The sequence below is a fragment of the Cibotium barometz genome, chromosome 30 (genome assembly GCF_041138505.1).
Source record: "Cibotium barometz isolate CiBa-2024 chromosome 30, ASM4113850v1, whole genome shotgun sequence".
Taxonomy (NCBI): Eukaryota; Viridiplantae; Streptophyta; class Polypodiopsida; order Cyatheales; family Cibotiaceae; genus Cibotium; species Cibotium barometz.
Genome location: NC_141075.1, coordinates 49983436 through 50003077, shown reverse-complemented (window position 1 = coordinate 50003077; position 19642 = coordinate 49983436). Strand labels below are relative to the sequence as shown.

The window sequence follows — 19642 nt, the reverse complement described above, 5'->3', positions numbered from 1 at the left end:
GACGACACAGTCACCACAGACCACCAAGCACTTAAGTGGGTCTCGACGATGCCAAGTGCCCAGTGGAGTGACCAGTACACTAGACAGGGTCAGCTCTTCCATGGGTGGAGAATCAAAGTTCTAGTCTTACAAGTCCTCAAGCGTTGACCAGAACCATGCTTCCAACGATAAAGAAGGATCTGCTCAGGCTCAATGACTTCTGCTTCGTCTATCACGTCTGATTGCTATTCATCTGAAACATCAAACACTTCTGGTCCAACATATGGTTTTCGCCAAGAAACATGGAAAACATCATGCATTGTCCAACTGCTAGGCAACTTCAACTTCATGGAGACATCACTTAATTTTTAACTATTGGAAAAGGTCTAAAACTACGGAAAGAAATCTTGGGACAATGTTTGTCCACTTGTTTCAATCTCTGTTTCATGGTATGCAAATAGACCCTATCCCCTTCCTTGAAGTGGACATCTCATCTAGACTTATGTGCATGTCTGTGAATTGAATAATGGACAGGTTGAGAATTGAGGGCCAAATGGAGTTGAGTACCAAACTCTGCGGAATCGACATGCGGATTGGTCATGCTATCCAAGTCTTTTCCAGAGATTATGAGAATGGTAGACTCCTGAATGGTCTGGATATGGGTCTGTCTACTAAGAACATCTGCTACTAGGTTATGCTGACCAGGGATGTATACTTGACCATTCCTCCAAACTGGACCATACCCAAAGTGGACCCTAAACACATGGCTATATAGGCCTAAGTGATGCATGACCTTCCAACTTCAGTCCCTTTACCTTTCATTGTAACTAGGCATGGCTCTTTCGCTATCCAATGCCTCCTCAACTCCCCCTAGAAGGGGATGCCTACTTTTGTGGCTTCCCTTTTGCACCATCTACATTCCTTTTACTTTAACCTTAATGCCTATTAACCATTGCTTTAGGTATTTCCAATTTGAAATCCCTAAAACCTTATTTATATGCAAACCTTTCACATATAAATAATATTTTCTAGTCTTACCTTATCTTGTTAATCTCATAACAAGAACCTACTTTGTTACTAGGTTATAACATTTGCATGCTTTTCTATCTTGTGCATACCCAATGTACGCACCTTTTTTAGCTTTTGGATCCAACTTCCTTCTCTTCTCATGTGGCACATGCACATAAGCAATACATCCAAAAACTTTAAGATGTTTGATTCTGGGCCTAACACATGTCATCATCATCTCAAAAGTACTCTCATGTACAGAAATTGTAGGTGTCTTATGTCTTATTCAATATGTACAGAGTTGTAGCACATGCCTCTTCCCAAAAATACAATGGCATATTCTTCTCATCAATGCTCTTGCCACTTCACCTATCACTCTATTCTTTCTCTTAGCAACTCCATTTTGTTGAGGGGTATACTTGCATGTGAGCTGCCATATCTAATACCTGTTCTCTCAAGAATCCATTAAATGCATGTGAAGTATACTCGCCACCACTATCTGTACTCAAAAATTTGATCCAGTGTGACCATCTTACTTTTCCACAAGTGCTATGAACTCTTTAAACTTTTCCAATGCTTCACTCTTCTCTTTCAAGAAGTAAATCCATGTCACCCTACTAAATTTATCAATAAATTTAATGTATTATTTTCTTCCATTTGTTGATTGTGTTTAAGTTGGACCCCAAATATCACTATGCACAATCTCAAGTGGTCTTCTACTCATTTGACCATCTCTAGGAAATGGCAACCTTACTTGTTTCCCAAACTAACATGCATCACAGACATATATAATCCCATCATACTTGAATCTTGGCAAACCAAATAATGTCATTTTTCTACACAGATTTCATCTTTTGTATATTTCCATGGTTGTAGACGGGTCTAGACACCTTGGTTTTGCCTAGGGTTCATCATGGTGATAGTCCAATATATCTACTAGACGCTTGTGATATCAGCTTACCAATTGCACTCCTATTGTGGCTGTGCGGGCCTGGTGAAAATTACAACTTTGCGTGTTGTACACTGCTTGTAGTCTGCCCTGCTGCTTAATGTTTTGGCATGTCCCAGTGGGACCCACATGTACAAACTCTTTATGTCTTACATGTATACACATTGGGTATGCTCATACGAGTATCAAAACCCATGTTGATGTCAACTGTAATATCAAAAACAGAGCTGCTCTAACTTGCAGCCCCGATGCCTCTGCTACCACCTAAATTACAACTTTGCGTGTTGCACACTGCTTGTAGCCTGCCTTGTTGCTTAATGTTTTATTACATGTATACACATTGGGTATACTCATACGAGTATCAAAACCCATGTTGATGTTATATGTAATATCAAAAACATTGAAAACAGAGCTGCTCTAACTTGCAGCCCCGATGCCTTTGCTACCACCTAGACCATGGTTGTAGACGGGTCTAGAAACCTTGGTTTTGCCTAGGGCTTGTCATTGTGATAGTACAATATATTTACTAGATGCTAGTGATGTCGGCTTACCAATTTCACTCCTATTTTGGTTCTGCAGACCTATGATTGGGGAGGAGATCCAAACACAAGGAGATCTACTTCAGGATACGGCTTTACTCTTGGATCGGGATTGATTTCTTGGAGCGGTAAGAAGCAGCCAACTGTTGCCTTGTCTTCCACTGAGGTAGAGTATTGGGCTATTTGTGGTGCTGCTTGCGTATGCAAATGTGGATGTACACTTAACATTGGAGGATTCTAGTAGTATGTCTAGACCACATGAGACATCTAGCAGTGACAATGTGAGTCCATGGTCAGGGAGATTGAGACATGAGGTGAGAGTAGTGCATTGGAAAAAGGTAAGAAAAAGGAATGTAGGTTATGACTCATCTAGTTCAGAGAGACTTGATGATGAGTTGGGAATCCGAGTGCTAAGATCTCCAGGTGTAAGGAATGACATATATGTACTACCACATGCTAGAGATCAGGGAGCTCTTAGTGACCCCCACAACCATCGAGGAGGTCACAAAGGGTGAGATATCCAGTACAAAGATTCACATACAGTGGGCATGCTATGCATTATGCATATATAAAATCTATGGTTAAGCCTATGGACCCTTCTTGTTTTGATGAGGCTATTGGCAAAGAAGCATGGGATAAAGCTATGGTTGAAGAGATGTATCACATAATGATACATAGGATTTGGTTGAGTAATCAAAAGGAAAAAATGTGATTAGATGTAAATGGGTTTACAAAGTCAAATGCGAGTCAAATGGATCCATGGAAAGGTATAAGGAAAGGCTAGTCGCTAAAGGCTATACACAAATGCATGGACTTGATTATAAAAAGACAATTAGGCCAGTGGCTAAAATGGCTACAGTGAGATTTGTGAGTTCATTGGCTGCGTCTAAAGGTTGGGAATTGCATCAAATGTATGTCAAGAACACATTCTTGAATGGAGAGCTATAAGAAGAAGTGTTTATTGAACAATTAGATGGTTATGTACACCCAGAATTTCCCACACATGTATGTAGATTGAAAAAAGCATTGTATAGGCTAAAGTAAGCACCACAAGCTTGGAGTGACATGATTAGTAAGTATCTCATAAGAATTGGTTTTCATGTAAAAAATTCAGATTCTTCACTATATGTGAAGTAGACAGAGAATGGTTTGGTGGTGGTTATCATTTATGTGGATGACTTGATAGTCAAATCTTGATGGTACTCTTCAATTGTCCGGCTATCCTGCTTTAGTTCCAAGAACTCATTCATTTTAGGATATTTGGCAAGTATGGCATGACTAGATGCAAGCCTATGGCGGCACCATTGGAGTAGAACGTAAAGCTAAGGGATGATCTGGGTGATGCGTTGAATGATGTTACTATGTACATGAAGATGGTTGACAACTTAACTTATTTGACCATTACTTATCGGATTTATGTTATACAGTGGGACTAATTAGTCAGTCTATGCAGAGTCCCAAGAAGTCACATTTAGATGCTGTCAGGAGGATCATGAGATAGGTGGAGACCATTGCCTATTATGGTTTATTTTATGAGCATGTAAAGGATGTGATGGTATATGCCTACACAGATGCAGATTGGGTAGGTAGTGCTTATGATAAGAGATCTAGATGGGTATGCATTTAGCATAGGCAGTGGTGCTATGAGTTCTAGCAGCAAGAAGAAACCCACAGTTTCTTTATCTAGCATAGAGGAGCAACTGCATCATGTGAGGTGGTATGGCTAAAAACGTTACTTGGTGATTTGGGACAACATCAAGATGGAGGAGTTATCATATATACTACACTACAATAAAACCCCTCCTTAGCACGGGCCCAAAATGATTGGTTTTTCCAAGCGCATCACTTAAACGATGACGAACGTCACTTAAATGATGACTTTCAAATGTGACAATGTAAGTGTCGCAAATCCCATCGCAATGGGTGTCGCATAAGTGATGCATATTTATGCATCGTGTAAATGATGCTCAAAGCGATGCTTGCAAACTGCAATGTAGCACATAAACTACATCACTAATAGGGCCATCGCTTACACCATGGTCTAGGAATTTTGAAAAAAACCCAAAACAAATGGATCCCACAAATTCGCAGGATCCATCTACATTCGTTGCATCAACACCCTCTTCCAAACAAACGTACGATCAGCTATCGGCGCCGCCTGCTGCCCACTGCCACTTCTCCTCCCGTCCGCGCCCCTTCTTCGTCTATCCAGGGAATGCTTTGTAACCTTTTCTTTGTATTAAATTTTTCAGACTAGTTCTAATGTAAACACTAATCAGGCAACACTGGCCCTTATGCACTTACTCTTAGCTGCTGTTGAGGCCTGTGAAGGCTACTGGGCAGCCTTTGTGCTTGGTCGCCTAGTTGGGCAAGTCTCCTAGAGCCACTCGGCTGCTTGGACAAGCCCCTTGGGCTAGCCAATATCCTTCCCAGCCTTTCTACGGGCTGGTGGACAAATTCTAGGGCCTTTGTTGGCCCCTTGGGGTGGCACAAGGCCTACCTCTTGCCCATTCAAGGAATGCAACATCCCCTTCTTGGGGTAGCCCTAATCATGCCCCCTCCTACATGCAAACTACATGCTTCCTACAGATGCATGGTGTCTTATTTTTGCAAATCCAACACTTGGATCATCTGACATCATTCTAGAGTGGGCTAGCACTGCTTTATGTATAAGGAAATGCACACCTGACCTTGGACGCTTAGAGTGGAACCTTGGTTGACTCGTCCCAGACTGGGCTCACATGGGACTAGTTTCCGCTCCAAGTCTTGCACCTTCTTGTTCAGATATGTCCATGTGCCATCCAAGTGCAGGATGCATGTGACATTAGCCCTGGGATATAACACTCTCCTTGCCTCTTGAGCTTTGTTGGCCCTCGTACTGGCCACTTTTTGGCCATGTCTTTGGGCATTTTGATCCCTAGATTGCTGATTTGATCAACTAACATGCTGTTGGTTTTACCTTTCAAAACCTCTACATCTTTGGCCTCCTTTGAACCTACCACCTTTCCCTTTATTTCCCATGACAAGGTCTTTCTCACCAATTGCTTTAAATTGTTAAAAACCACCTACAAACCTCATCTCCTCTAACAACATAAGAGAAAACAACTCTTGGAAACTCATGGAACTAGCATTCATGAGGAAACAACTCTTGGAAGCTTAGAAACTTATCTCTCATTGAGATGATTACAAAGGGCTTGTATTCTTTTCCGAGTCCATGTTGTGTGACCAACACTAGGTCATCATCATCAAGAGCAACTCTAGTGCCACAATTCTGGCCTTGTTCCCATTGGACTTATACTTGGTTTTGTACACCCACTTGACACCAATGACTGACCGTTCCTTCGACAGTCTCAGAACCACCTCCCGAGTCCCATTCTTCTCTATGGCCTCTAGTTCCACTTGCATGGCTTTCCTCCAAGTCTCGTGGGAAAGGGCTTCCTTAACTGAAGTAGGCTCCTTGTCCCAAACGATATGAGACAGCAAGGAATAATTTACCTATAAATTCTCCTGTGACTGACTTTTTTCACGAATTTGTGTGCTCTTCGAGGTCCATCCTTTGTGGTCCACTTGGAGGGATACTTGGTCACACCAGACTCTCAAATGGTATCCAACAACCACTTCAGTACCCGAAAAGAATGTGGAGCAGCCCGCTGTGCTGTTGTGGCAGATCTCCAACCTCGGGACATAGTTGAGCCCGTCCAACTGTCGGTTCACTAGGAACGTCGGGAGGGTGGGGATCTTCATAGGTTTCTCCGCCACCACCCTGAGCTAATTTTCCATCTCGGGAGTTCACGTGGTCTTGTGAAGAGAGGGTTGGTGGGAAACAAAATTTGAAGAAGAGGATGCACTTCTTTTTTGACGCCCGCCTTCTAGGCACTTCTCCACGTCCCGTACAGCCCAAACATGCTCCAATTAGCACCAAGTACACCAACGCCACAAGCTCTCACCATCTCCAAAGCTTCAAGTCACTTGGGGATCTGATACCATGTCGGAATGTTTAATGGAAATGAGACAAAAATCTAAGAGCAGAAAAACGCATCATAAGTGCAAGAGAGGAGAAGTGGTGTAAACTCTTCTATATACACAAGATAGTTGGTATAGAATGTGCAGGGGGGCAAGTGTCCTATATATATATGGGCAAGGGGCAGAAGTCATCCAGTAGAAACAGGCCCATAGCCCCCAAAAATGGGCCCACGGATAGGTCTATCCTCATGTCCAGCACATGGCCTCGTCGGCCATGCACACGATTAGATATGACCTAGTCGACCACGGGGTAAAAAATAAGATGTCTCCATAAATATATAAGCGTAGGTGGGTTGGCGATTATTCCTTCTATATAAATTTAAAATTATAGAAAATGGGGCGAATGTTTTCAAACAATGCCCTAAAATGTCTAAAATTGGGCGAGCATTTTCTAGAACTCTTCAAAACGGCCAAAATTTGGGTGAATGTTTTCAAAAAATGCCCGTAAAATGTCTAAAATTGGGCGAGTATTTTCTAAAACCCTTCAAAACGGCCAAAATTTGGGCAAATGTTTTAAGATGTCGGGTAGCACCGAAAGTGGGCCCCTCGTGGCCAGCCAACTCTTATACAATGAGTAAGAAGTCCCATCCCTTGTGTGGTCCAGATCTCTGGTGATGAGGGTGCTCCAACACCTGAGTGGTGGTGAGAAGCAGAGAGGGTTGTCGTCTCGACTAATGTCAGATGATGATGATGAAACACAGAGTGGGTTGCTATCGTGAGGTGAGTTATAGGGGAAAAACGTAGAACTGATGTAGCATAGAGTGGGTTGCTGTCCCAAGATGTGAGTTGATGTGTTGTAGCAGAGAGTTGTTGTACCAACGAGGTGTTGTAGCAGAGAGTGGATTGCTATCCCAACGATGTGATGCTGATGTAAAACACTAATGTGATGTCCCAATGATGTGCTGTAACAGAGAGGGTTGATGTCCCACTGAGGTGATCTGCTGCAAGAGAAACGTTGGAGCTGAAAGGCGATGATAATCTGATGTAGAGTAGGCACCGGCAGTAACAACAGCAGCAGCAGATGTGGTCACCGATGTGATGTGGGACTGAATGATGAAGCTATGCTATATATAGTAGGCGGGCTACTGGTCGGCCTAGTACAAGGGTTGTCGGCCCAAGCAGCACTGGGCCTAAAAAATCAGAAAAACCATATAAAACCAATAAATTTCCCTTTTTAGGACTAGGAAAAATGCCATTTTCACATAGGGTTCCCTTTGCGGAAGGAGTTCTTTCAAGAGTACCCCCAGTTGTTGTGGCGGACTACTTGGAAGCCATGAACCTGCCGCCAAGCTAAGCAGGAGGGAATGTCACATGCACTCTGCATTGTAGTGCACGGTGACAAGATGGCTCATCATCATCATCAGTGCAACATTGTACAATATTAGTACCCTTTAGGATGATATTTGTCGTACGCCGTGACTCCATTGTAATCCTCAGTCTAGGATATGTTAGGCATGAGTTACGTAGGTCATTCCTCAGCCATAGTGAGTGAGTGAGACTTCTCTAATGAAGGCTTCCCTTTGCCCTTGTTGTTGTTGTTATGGTCTTTCGACCGCTGGCCAGTCAAGGCCTTAGAACCTCCGCCCTGTGGAGGGTTCGTAAATCGCTCTTCTTGGTCCAAGACCATTGGCACAAGCTCCTCCCATGTGATGGTGCTGAGACTGCCACTGGTAATCAAAGAGGAGTAAAATGTTGAGTACTGAGAGGGCAAATGGGACAACAACGTGATGGCCATATCCTTTGACGATATCTCTTTCCTGGCCTGGAGAACCTCCTGCTGAAGAGCTTGCAACTTGTTGATGTGCTCCCGCATCGTCGAAGACTTTGCAGGATTCATCACCCGCATCTGCAAGGAGATCCTCTTCATGGGTGATACCCTATTGTACAAAGAAGCCAAATGCTGCCAAATCCCTCTGGCCAGTGTCATATGCTTTATGTAATTGATCACCTGTGGTGTGCAATTTAGGAAGATGAAAGAACGGACGTGGGCATTAACATGATCCCATAACTGTGCCTGTGCCTCCTGTTCCTTCCGTATAGAGGGTGATTCCCCATCTTCCAACTCTAGCCGTGGAACCCCAACAACAATGGAACTAGCCAAGTCATAGGACTCCAAAACAGACTCCATCGTTACCTCCATATGCCGTAGTTGTTCCCGTCCAACTGTTGGTCCACCGGGAACGTGGGGAGTGTTGGGATCTTCACGTGCTTCTCAGCCATCTCAAGCAAATATGCCATCTCAAGGGTTCACAAGGTCTTGTGAAGGGAGGGTGGGTGGGAAAAAAGAAGAAGAGGCTGCAAATAGAATGCAAGGTGGCTGTCCAACGGTGATGGCCGCCTTCTACCCAATCTCCAAGTCCCGTACAGCCCAAACAGTCTCCAATCAGCAAACCCTCGATGTCCCACTATCTCTAAGCTTCAAGCCACCTGGGGCTTTGATATCATGTCAGAATGCACAGCGGAAATGAAGACAATTGCTGTAGAGAGCAATACACAAATGAAAAAGAGAGAGAAGCTGTGTAACTCTGCTATATACACCAATAAAATCTTGGAAAATATAAACAATGGAGTGTGGGGGCAAGGGGCCATTTTATATGGCCCCTGGTTGCTTGTTGGCCAGCCCATAAATATCCGACAACAGCCCTGGCTTCCCATGACCAGCAAAATACTCAGTCCGCCAGGAGATATGCAGTCGGCCAGCACTGAGAGATAGCCGGGTAGCACCAGAATACTTGGGCAGCAAAAACACAGTCGGCTAGCATCTGGGGCAGCCGTCAGCCCACCCACTCCTCCAGAAAAATAGAAAAAATATATGGAGAGTGAGGAAAAATGGAAAGACACTAAAACGAGTGGGCACATCCACAACAGAGGCCCTGACATAGTGTACAGATAGGAGATGACTGCTAACAGGACACGCACTTTCCTATGAGCTCCACAAATACCCGAGACATCATCTTGTTAAACGTCGCAGGTGCATTGGTGAGACTGAATGGCATCTCCATAAACTCGTAATGGCCACGTTTAGTCCTGAAGGCCGTTTTTTGGAATCTCAGCCGTAAAGTTCTGAACCCGATGATAACCACTTTTGAGATCTATCTTTGAAAAGAACTTTAGTCGCTCAAGGATATACTCAAGCCTGGGCATTGGGAACCTATTCTTCACTGTGAGCTTGTTAAGAGCGTTGTAGTCCACGCATGATCGTGCGGACTTGTCTTTCTTCTGCACAAACGAGATGAGTGCAGCAAAGGGCAGGGATGACAGCCCGATGAATCCAACGTTGAGTAGTTGGGAAAGCTGTTGCTCCAGTTCACTCTCCAGTGCCTCAAAAAGGCGATAGGGGAACTTACTGGGTAGTTCCATCTTGGGGACCAACTGAATGCGATGATCCTCAAGACGACTGGGTGGGAGTTGCAGTGGAAGATCATTCTTTAGCATGATGTCCTGAAACTATGCTAGGAGACCATCCAACTTTAGCGTTAATGGGGTTGCTGATTGAACACAAGATTGTTGGCTACGGACATAAATCAATGCACACTCGGCTCCTTTTTTGATAGCTTGTTGGACCTGGATGTGTGAGATTAGGGGAATACTTGGAATGTTCCTATCTCCATGAATTAGGATAGGCTCAAGAACACTATCAACAATCGTGTAAGTGTTCTGCCTCCAATCAGGAATGAGTGCATACTCCCTAAACCATTGAATGTTGAGAATCATATCACACCCTAAAAGAGGTGAGACAATGAAGTCTCGGTGAAATGTGGCTTTTTGAACCATGAATGAGAATTGGTGAGCCTTATGAGAGATGTGTGTGCGAAGACCCAGTGTGAATCCATCTACGTCCGGAGGATTTAGTACATGAGTACAACTCATCTTTTTAGCCAACTGAGGAGAACAGAGTTGTCCATATCAAAGAGAAAATGAACTGTTGTCCCTTTGCTATGCCATAAGCACGAATGGGGGCTTCCTTTTGCTCCTCAACCATGCCCTCTTGCTTATTGTCACGTACCACTGTGGGTATGACGTTTAAGGCAGACAAGAGTTGGATTGCATTTGTGGTTGATGTGGGAGGTGTAGCTGTAGCTGTAGCTGTTGCGGTGCCTATTGTGGTGGTAGAGTGATGTTTTTTATACCCACTTTTGGAGCTCTCTCTATACTACCGGTTCATTTCATTTTACTTTTTACCCTTGAATCTTGATGGTGTATCTAGATGATGATGATGGACTATTTTGGTCTCATAGGTCATTTGGCCTTTTGCAGACGTTTAATATAGCTTTCTTTCTTTCACACACACACACACTCTCTCTCCCTCTCTTACACACCCTCTCTCATGCGAGAGACATGCTGGCAGAGCTTCTAGCAGTGATGTTCAATCGTGCTATGTGCGAAGGCTTACCCGAGACTTGGAGTAGGTCCACCATCGTGCCTATCTTCAAGTCAGGGGACCCTATGCAGCCAGGGAATTATCGCACTATTATGATTGGTCACACACTAGCACGATTGTATGCATCCATTCTTGAGCAGCAGTTGAGTAGATGGGCAGAGAGAGCTGGCATTCGAGCAGAGGGACAGGCAGGGTTCAGGAGAGGTTTCTCTACTCTTGACCACATCTTGACTCTCCGGGCCATTATTGAGGAGGGCAGGTCGCATGGGCGACGGATTTATTGTAGCTTTGTGGACTTCCGCAAAGCATTTGATACAGTGCCCAGAGCCAGATTGATGAGGCGATTACAGGAGATGGGGGTACCCACAGAGCTCATATGGGGAATTATGGCTTTATACAGATCAGTTGCAGGACAGGTACGCACCCCAGAGGGGGTCTCTACTTTGGTTCACTCCACTATAGGAGTGAAGCAAGGTTGCCCGTTATCTCCTTCACTGTTTGGTATGTATGTGGATGAGGCTTCTGACTACATTGAGAGATTGGGGGACAGAGGAGCCCAGCTAGCAGGTACATGGATCCCACTATTGTTATATGCTGATGATATTGTGTTGATCTCTGACTCTCCTGAGGGTATGCAGCGTCATCTGGATGCTTTACATGAGTTTGCACATGATAGTGGATTGTCTGTCAACCTTGGCAAAACCAAGGTTATGGTGTTTAACACCACGCCACAGTGGGTTAGGCGATCAGCTCCCACATTTACATATGGGCAGGAGATTGTGGAGTATACAGATGCATATACATATCTTGGGGTAGTATTCAGTGGGCCAGTGTTTTCGATGAGGAGAGCAGCAGAGACTAGATTGACTAGAGCACATGCAGCCCTGGGTGGTTTGGAGAGGATGTGTTCGCAGGTTCAGTTTCAGGAACCTCGAACAAAACTCTGGCTTTTTGACACTCTAGTGACATCAGCTATGCTTTATGGAGTGCAGATATGGGGACCTTCAGTGGGCCATCACAGCGCAGGCGGGTGGAGAGGTATGGAGAGGCCTTTGGTATCTATGATTGCTAGGCTTATTAGAGCCAAGGCTGTGGTACCTCATGAGATTATTCGAGCAGAGCTGGCGGCTGCCCCTCTGGTGATTGAGGCTCTTACGAGATCAGTCTCCTACATACATGGCTTGTGGGATCTCCCCCGAGACAGATATGCACGCCTCGCCCTGGAGTCCTCCCGACAGTTAGCTTTACAGGGAGACACGGCTTGTTGGTATGGACAGATGACATCTTGGTTCCAGGCACATGGTTTTAGCATGGACAGATTGCCTCCCTTCCAGTATTCTCTGGAGGCACCCTCTCTCACTCTTACACGGACAGAGATTACCAGACTCATCCGTCAGGATTTAGTTCAGCTGGACATTAGGAGGACATGGATACAGCCGACTGAGGAGCTGGGCACGAAGATGGCTTTCTACAGAGAACATTTTCTTCAGCTCACAGCAGATGGTTTTGTGATCAGACCCAGTTACATGGATGTACACTTGTCTCATGCAGTACGATGTGCTATTGGTCAGATTCGCACATCCTCACACCAGCTTGAGATTGAGATTGGCCGATATAGAGGTATACCAGCTGAGGCCAGGATATGCCGAGTATGCCATGGGGAGCCAGAGACAGAGCTGCATTATATATGCCATTGTACTGCATACTATGAGATACGTGGTCGTTTCCACTGTTTATTCAGAGAGGGTTTTGGACCACTTTCCAGAGTCATGGGGTACCAGGACCAGAGGTGTTTGGGATTGTTCTTGCTTGAGCTGCGGAGACATAGAGATAGCCTGCTTAGGCGCACAGAGAGCCAGACTCAGAGGCATATTACAGACTTCTTTAGTCCGGCCATCACTGCGCCAGATGGACCACAGCAGCAGCAGGACATGGATACCGCCCACACCAGGGGTACACTGATTGATCGTGCGATTGAGCTTGGGTGGTCCAGACGCCCACGACCACGGAGGAGGGCATCCCAGCATAGACGGAGGTTGCAGCGGCAGATTCGGATTATTCTTGCGAGGCATGCGAGACACCCAGTCAGGGTGCTGACCACAGAGGATATTGAGGAGATCCGCCAGTGTCCGATGCGGCACATATTATGAGATGGAGGTACCTCCATAGTGTACCTTCCAGTTCCAGTTTCATTTTCTAGGTGCCAGTAGTATCATCTTTATTTTTCATTTTCTGGGTTTTTTTATCCAGACATTGTATCAGATCCACCATGATGTAACTTTTGGTCTCATAGGTCATTATGGCCTTTTGAAGACGTTAATATAACATTACATTACATTTCTCCCTCCCTCAAGGCTCATACATACACACTCTAGTCTCTCTCTCTCTCTCAACTTTCACTATATATATTATACCTATCTATCACTATATAATATATATATATATATATAAAAACAGCGCCTCTAACGTCTCTAAAAAATACGTGTCTTTCGAGGCGCGTACCATACCCGCCTCGTACGAAACGCCTCTGACGCCTCTAACAACCTTGCTCCATGGTGTGGCAGAAGAAACATTTGTTCTCCCCCTTTTACCGCGTTTGCTCTTCTAGTTGGAGATATCCACCAGTGATGCCCTCCTTGGCCTTTTCCTCAGGCGTTTTCTTAGGTGCAAAGGTTTTATCCTTCTTACCTGTTGAAGTGCTCTAGGATTCTTTCTTATTATCTTTGTTATTCTGAGCCTCCTTCCCCCCCCTGAGATGATGATCGTTGGGTTGTGGATGATTGTTGTTGGGGTTTGGAGCCAGTCTGGGGTTACTTGGGCTTTCTTCCGTTCAGCATCATTTCTTGATTCTGAGCAAAGAGTGAGAGCCCTGTCATAAGACTGTAGCTCAAAATTACGTATAGTAAATCTAATGTTCGTATCTAGACCTCTAATGATTTGTTTCAATTCATCCTCCTCAGATATACCTAACTACTGTGCTGACATGATTACTTTGTTAGAGTAAGTTGGCACGGGTGACCCATTTTGGAAGAGTGTAAAACTCATCCTCAAGGTTGGTCATGTACTGTGGAGGGAGAAACCTTTTCTTTAGGTCGACCGTCGGACACAAAGTTGTCCCATACATACTGCGGAGCCCTTGTGAACGGGTCGACATGTAGACTCAACCAATGCTACCACTAAGTGACCGCTTCGCCTGAAAGGTGAGGTGCCGCTAGGTGGACTCGATCTTGTGGATCTGAAACCTTAGCCAAAGGAAAATATGCGACAAATTGATGAATGAATTGTAATACTGCAGCATGATCACACTTACCATGATACTTACTGAGGTTAGGTTGAGCTCATATGACGGTGGTGGTTGGGGTGGTGGAGGAACTTGCGCCTTGGTTCGCTAGTGTAGGGAGAAGAGAGAAAACTTGAGAAGAAATAAATTTTTCAATTCTGAGAGCTCTTTGGGCTTTTTTGTTTCTTCTTTAGCTTTTTCAGCTGTTGCTTTGGCTTTTTCCGCCTCTTCTTTAGATTTTTTTTCTTGTGCCGTTTCTTCTTTGGCTTCAATTTGTTGCCTTTGCAACTTGCTTTGCTCCAAGAGCAATCTGATGAAATCTTCATTGCTTGGCGGAAGCGTTTCTATAGGAGGTGTGTCTTCCCTTTAGAACTCTTCTTCGATATCTTCTGTAACTTGGTGACCATGTCTCTCTTGACATTGTGGAGGCCTGGGTGGTTTTTCCCGACCGCAGTTCTACCATCCACGGAATGCTCTCACTTTAGGGTAGCCAAGTTGGGTTACAACCTCTACCTCCGATACTAATGTAGCATGCAAGGGGTTGATCGTCGTAACACGCAACAAAGCCTTCTTTATACCCGTGAGTTTGTGCAATTCCACGTAGAGAGAGAGTAGAGAAGAGAGAGAAATCAGATAAGAGTCGACACAATATTGGGTCCCAATTTACCCACTGAAGGGCCCCCCTCTGCAAGCAGGAATATTTGCTTATATTACTCTTTGGAGAACTTACAATGAGTGTGAATGATGACTGAGGACTGCCAGACGCAAGGACGATGTAGACCAAACGCAAGCTGATCCAAATGCTGTCCAAGCTCTGTTGAATGGCTATTCAATGACCATTATGCAATCCCAAAACTGAGGGATGCACATATGCTGGCTGAATGCTGAAGATGCCCTTCGTAGAGACCTAGGAATGCTTGGAACTCATCTTGACTTTGCTGAATTTCTCTGAATACCTGCATGAATTATTGGGAAATGAAGCGCTTGCATTTGCATTTATCTGCTGCCAAGCTGCTGGTCGCCCAGTTGCTTTTTGACATTTATTAGCATTAAATGCTAAATAAAATGCTGTGCTTATTAAAATACTACATTTGATGCCACCCGACTGAATGGGTTGCCCGACTGCCTGCTGAGCTACACCTTATGCTGGACGACTATAGCTATGAAGCCTCAGATGCAGTCGGCTGAGTCCTAGTGCTGGCCAAGTGTTGCTACTGCTGTCGGCTGGCTCACAGGGCTGTAAACAACCCTACACAGGCTGTCGACTGAAGCCTGTGGCCATGGGCTGGCCTTTGGCTGGCCCATAGGCATGCTTTATCATGCACTTTGTCTTATTGATGCATACCTAATACTAAGGCTGACACTACATGCACTATCTGATAAATTCTCCAAGTGGGTTAAGAGGATTGACACGTGCAAACTCTCTATGGCTGTGGAGACTGCCCTACGTAGCTCATGCCTGACATGTCCCGAACTGGGGCTCACAATGGGGCCACGGCATACGACAAAATATTCCTAAAAAGGTAAATGCTACTGATGAATGGTGCACTGATGTAGAGCCAATGTGTCATATAGCACTCCAGTGCAGGGTGCATGTGACAGAAGCCTCTTAAATAGGCCAAGGTAGATGCCTTGATGTACATAAGCAATGATGTCATCCTCTCCACAACCATGTAAGCTAGATTCTAGCCTATGGAATCTCCACTTGCCCACTTGCATGAGGCGCCTTCTTCTAGTTGACTCCTTTACCCATTTACTACCTCTTGTCAATGTCTAATACCCTTTTACATCCATACAATCACATGAACCATAGTCTATGATGTCTATGACAAAAACCATACCTAATTTCCATTCAAGCAATGATTGGAGATGGCCATTGGGAGCCAACTTCCAACATTAACATCATTTGGATTGTTTACAGTAATCACGATAAAGTTGGTTTACAGTAATCATTTTGTGGGTTTAACATCATTTCTTCGTTAGAAATGTACAAAGAAAGGAACATTCTTGTGACAATGAGCAGTTATATTCTGCTCACGAGTTTGTAATATTTTTTGGGATTTCAGGGATCTATCTTACAATAACTTAAGTGGACATGTGCCTCGCATGTCAGCAACAACTTTCAAGTAATCTTCAAACCATGGCTCTTAATTTTCTTGTGGCATTGAACTTTTCTGTTTCATCTATGTTGTGGGGTTGATATATCATATGGCACCTGTTTGCAGTGTCTCGGGAAACAAGTTACTCTGTGGATTTGACACTCTGCATGACTGCCCTGGAGAACTTCCTTCGCCTCTCTCTCTTCCACTGAATGCCTCGCAAGGTTTGCAGCAAAGTCTGTCTATTGACATTGTCCCAGATCTAATAGTATTCTCTTTCACAATGCATTGAAAATTATGCTTTACTATGTGGCAGATCCTGGGCAAAGTGCACAAGGGCGATCAAAGATAGAAGCAATAGCAGTTGGGACAGGTGCTGGTTCTGTTGTATCCATAGTGCTGGCTGTTAGTTCATTTACGTTGTGGCGGAGACGGCGTAAGCAGCAAATAGTTTTTGATATAGGTGAGCTGGGCTAACAATGCCTCGGTCGTGTGATAAATACATACAAACATACAAAGCTTTGTACGATGTGCTCTCCAGATTTCACCTAGCCCAGTGCGCATTAATTTCGTAGTTACAACAGAAGGCTATATTTTTTGTTGTGTAGTCACAGATTAAGGCTGCTTTTTAACTGGTAATTCCTGCAAAGGCATTGAATGCACCTCGCATTTGATGTATGAAACACCATTGTTTGCTTGAATTGCCAAACTTGTTTGTGCATTGACTTGAAATATGGCTACTTCTCCAGAACGTGGTGACTCGGAAATCTGTTTGGGACAGCTCAAAAGGTTCTCATTCCGAGAGCTGCAGGCTGCAACAGACAATTTCCACAACAGCAAAATACTTGGAAGAGGTGGATTTGGAAATGTATACAAGGGCTCCCTACATGATGATACAGTAGTTGCTGTGAAGCGGCTGAAAGATAGGAATGCTGCAGGGGGGGAGGTCCAATTCCAAATGGAAGTAGAGATGATTAGCCTTGCTGTGCACAAAAATCTACTACGCTTGATTGGATATTGTGTAACCTCAACCGAACGCTTGCTTGTCTACCCTTACATGCCAAATGGAAGCGTTGCCTCTCGCTTGCGAGGTTGGTTTTTATAATTCTATTAAATGAATCGTATAGGATAGATGCTGACAACAAGAGACTTGTGTGTTTTGAACCTCTTGTTTTGCCCTCAGAAAAGCCTATCCTTGATTGGCCTACTCGCAAGCGAATTGCTGTTGGATCTGCCAGGGGGCTACTTTATCTGCACGAGCAATGCGATCCAAAAATTATTCATCGAGATGTCAAAGCAGCCAACATTCTGCTGGATAAAGAGTTTGAAGCGGTGGTGGGGGACTTTGGTCTAGCTAAACTCTTAGATCATCGACAATCCCATGTGACAACAACTGTGCGCGGTACAGTAGGGCACATAGCACCTGAATACTTGTTTACAGGACAGTCCTCAGAGAAAACGGATGTGTTCGGTTTTGGGATTCTGCTGCTGGAGCTTATTACTGGACAAAGAGCCATCGACTTTGGGCGCCTTTCCAATCAGAAAGGCTTAGTACTTATGGAATGTGTAAGAACCATTATGCTTGTTACATTGACTCTTATGTGTAGGTTGTATAATGCTGTATATTAAAGGGTTGCACTCGTTGACATCGACATTGTTTTACAGGTGAAAAATCTGCAGCAAGAGAAGAGACTAAGTGAACTTGTGGATGCTGAACTCAAACTTGATTATTTGGCAGCTGAACTGGAGGAGATGGTACAAATTGCCCTGTTGTGTACACAGTTCGATCCTGTTGATCGTCCCAAGATGTCTGAAGTGTTACAAATGCTGGAAGGCAATGGCCTTGCTGAAAGGTGGGAAGCATGGCAAAGAGCTGAGGTTGACCGCTGTCAAAGCGCAGAACTCTTACCGCAGAGATATTTCGATCTGGTGGAGGACTCTTCGTTGATACTTGAAGCTGTCGAGCTATCTGGACCCAGATGAGGGCACATTGTTCTTGCACAGTTTTTAGCTGAACGGCTTGTGTAGCCAGCAATGAACTGGCCAACTTTTAATACTATGGATTGGCAGGCGAATTTGAAGCTCTGTTGCAAAAAGAAGTGTTGTAGCCTTGCTGTGAGTAACAGGGTCACTGCCACAATGCGGCATCAGACTTATCAGATATACTCCTCAGCATAGTTCCTAAAGAAGGCAAGCAGAAGTTCTCTCACTTTTTCTGTGGCTTTTGTAATGTATTGATCCCCCATTAGAGAATGCAATTCCCAGCATTGAATGCAGAACCCAAATGTCAAAAACCATCTTTGTATTGCTATGGTGGGCTGCATTTATTCTCACTCCACTACTACCATTTCACAAAAGGCTACAATGTAGGTAATGGCAGAAGGCAACTGGCAAAGATGATGTGGCCTTTTCCTTCAAGGTGTCCTCATATACCAAACAAACAAACATTTGCTTTCTTGTCAGATTAACCTTGTAGTTTTTCTTTTAGATGTGGATTCCTAACGAGAAAAGGCGGTTTTAGAGTATCTAGCAGTTTTCCTTCTGCTGGTTCACAGTGTAGTGAGGGTTTCCTGTTGCTGCCATCCTTGTCTATGACTATTTGTAGTAGTGAATAGTGATAACATAATATGACTTGTGTTAACAATGAAGCTAGGTCGAGAAAGAACTCGTGATTCAGTTTGAAAACTAACATAAAGATATGGCAAGACAAGTGTACCTGCAACTTTTTGAGAGCGACTTCTTCATAATACAAGAAGAATGTAGCGAGTTTGATACTCTAGTAATTTTCTGCAACTTGAAATTAATATGCTTGTCAGGAGCTAGAACATTCAGAATAACATTTGAAACCTTTTTCACGTCCTCCTGCATGGGTTAGGTGATGTAACTCTGCAACTGCGACGTGAAGCATTTATTATAGTGCTTAAACATGCTAAATAGGCCTTATTAGAAGGTAAAAAAAAGGAATCCCACATCCTTGCGAGGGTGCCGTTCCAAGGGGTTGATTACAATCATTAATTCTTGCATTGCAGTAACGGTTGGAAAAACCTTAATTAATAAGGTTATTAATACTTTTTAAAAACAATAAATTATATTCGCTAATTAATGATTTTTTATTTTTCTACTCGTTATGGGTCCCTAATAAAACAAAAAGTAGAACTGATAAAACTCATGGAGATAAGAAAACGCCACCAATAGGGTGGTCATTTAATTAATAAGATTCCATCAGATTGACATTATTTGAGCCTTCGCAATGTTTTATGCATTGTAAGGTTTGAACATTAAATATAAAACAAAACAGTAAACGTCGCCTGCATACGATCAATTTTAGGCCCCTATTCATCGCTATGAAGAGGCGGGCACAGAGGTAGATGAAGATACCCCCCC

At 44.1% G+C, this 19642-nt stretch overlaps 1 protein-coding gene across 1 annotated transcript in view; it reads left to right on the top strand.

Moving 5' to 3' along the window:
• The window catches only part of LOC147621594 (protein CLAVATA3 INSENSITIVE RECEPTOR KINASE 5-like), a 60750-nt gene extending 41967 nt beyond the window's left edge, over nt 1-18783 (top strand). The window contains exons 6-11 of the mRNA XM_086824386.1: nt 16226-16285; nt 16385-16482; nt 16575-16721; nt 17008-17349; nt 17442-17824; nt 17924-18783. Of these exons, the coding sequence (XP_086680512.1) occupies nt 16226-16285; nt 16385-16482; nt 16575-16721; nt 17008-17349; nt 17442-17824; nt 17924-18241 (1348 nt within the window). The 3' untranslated portion in view covers nt 18242-18783. The remainder of the gene's footprint in view (nt 1-16225; nt 16286-16384; nt 16483-16574; nt 16722-17007; nt 17350-17441; nt 17825-17923) is intronic.
• Nucleotides 18784-19642: the final 859 nt, after the last annotated feature.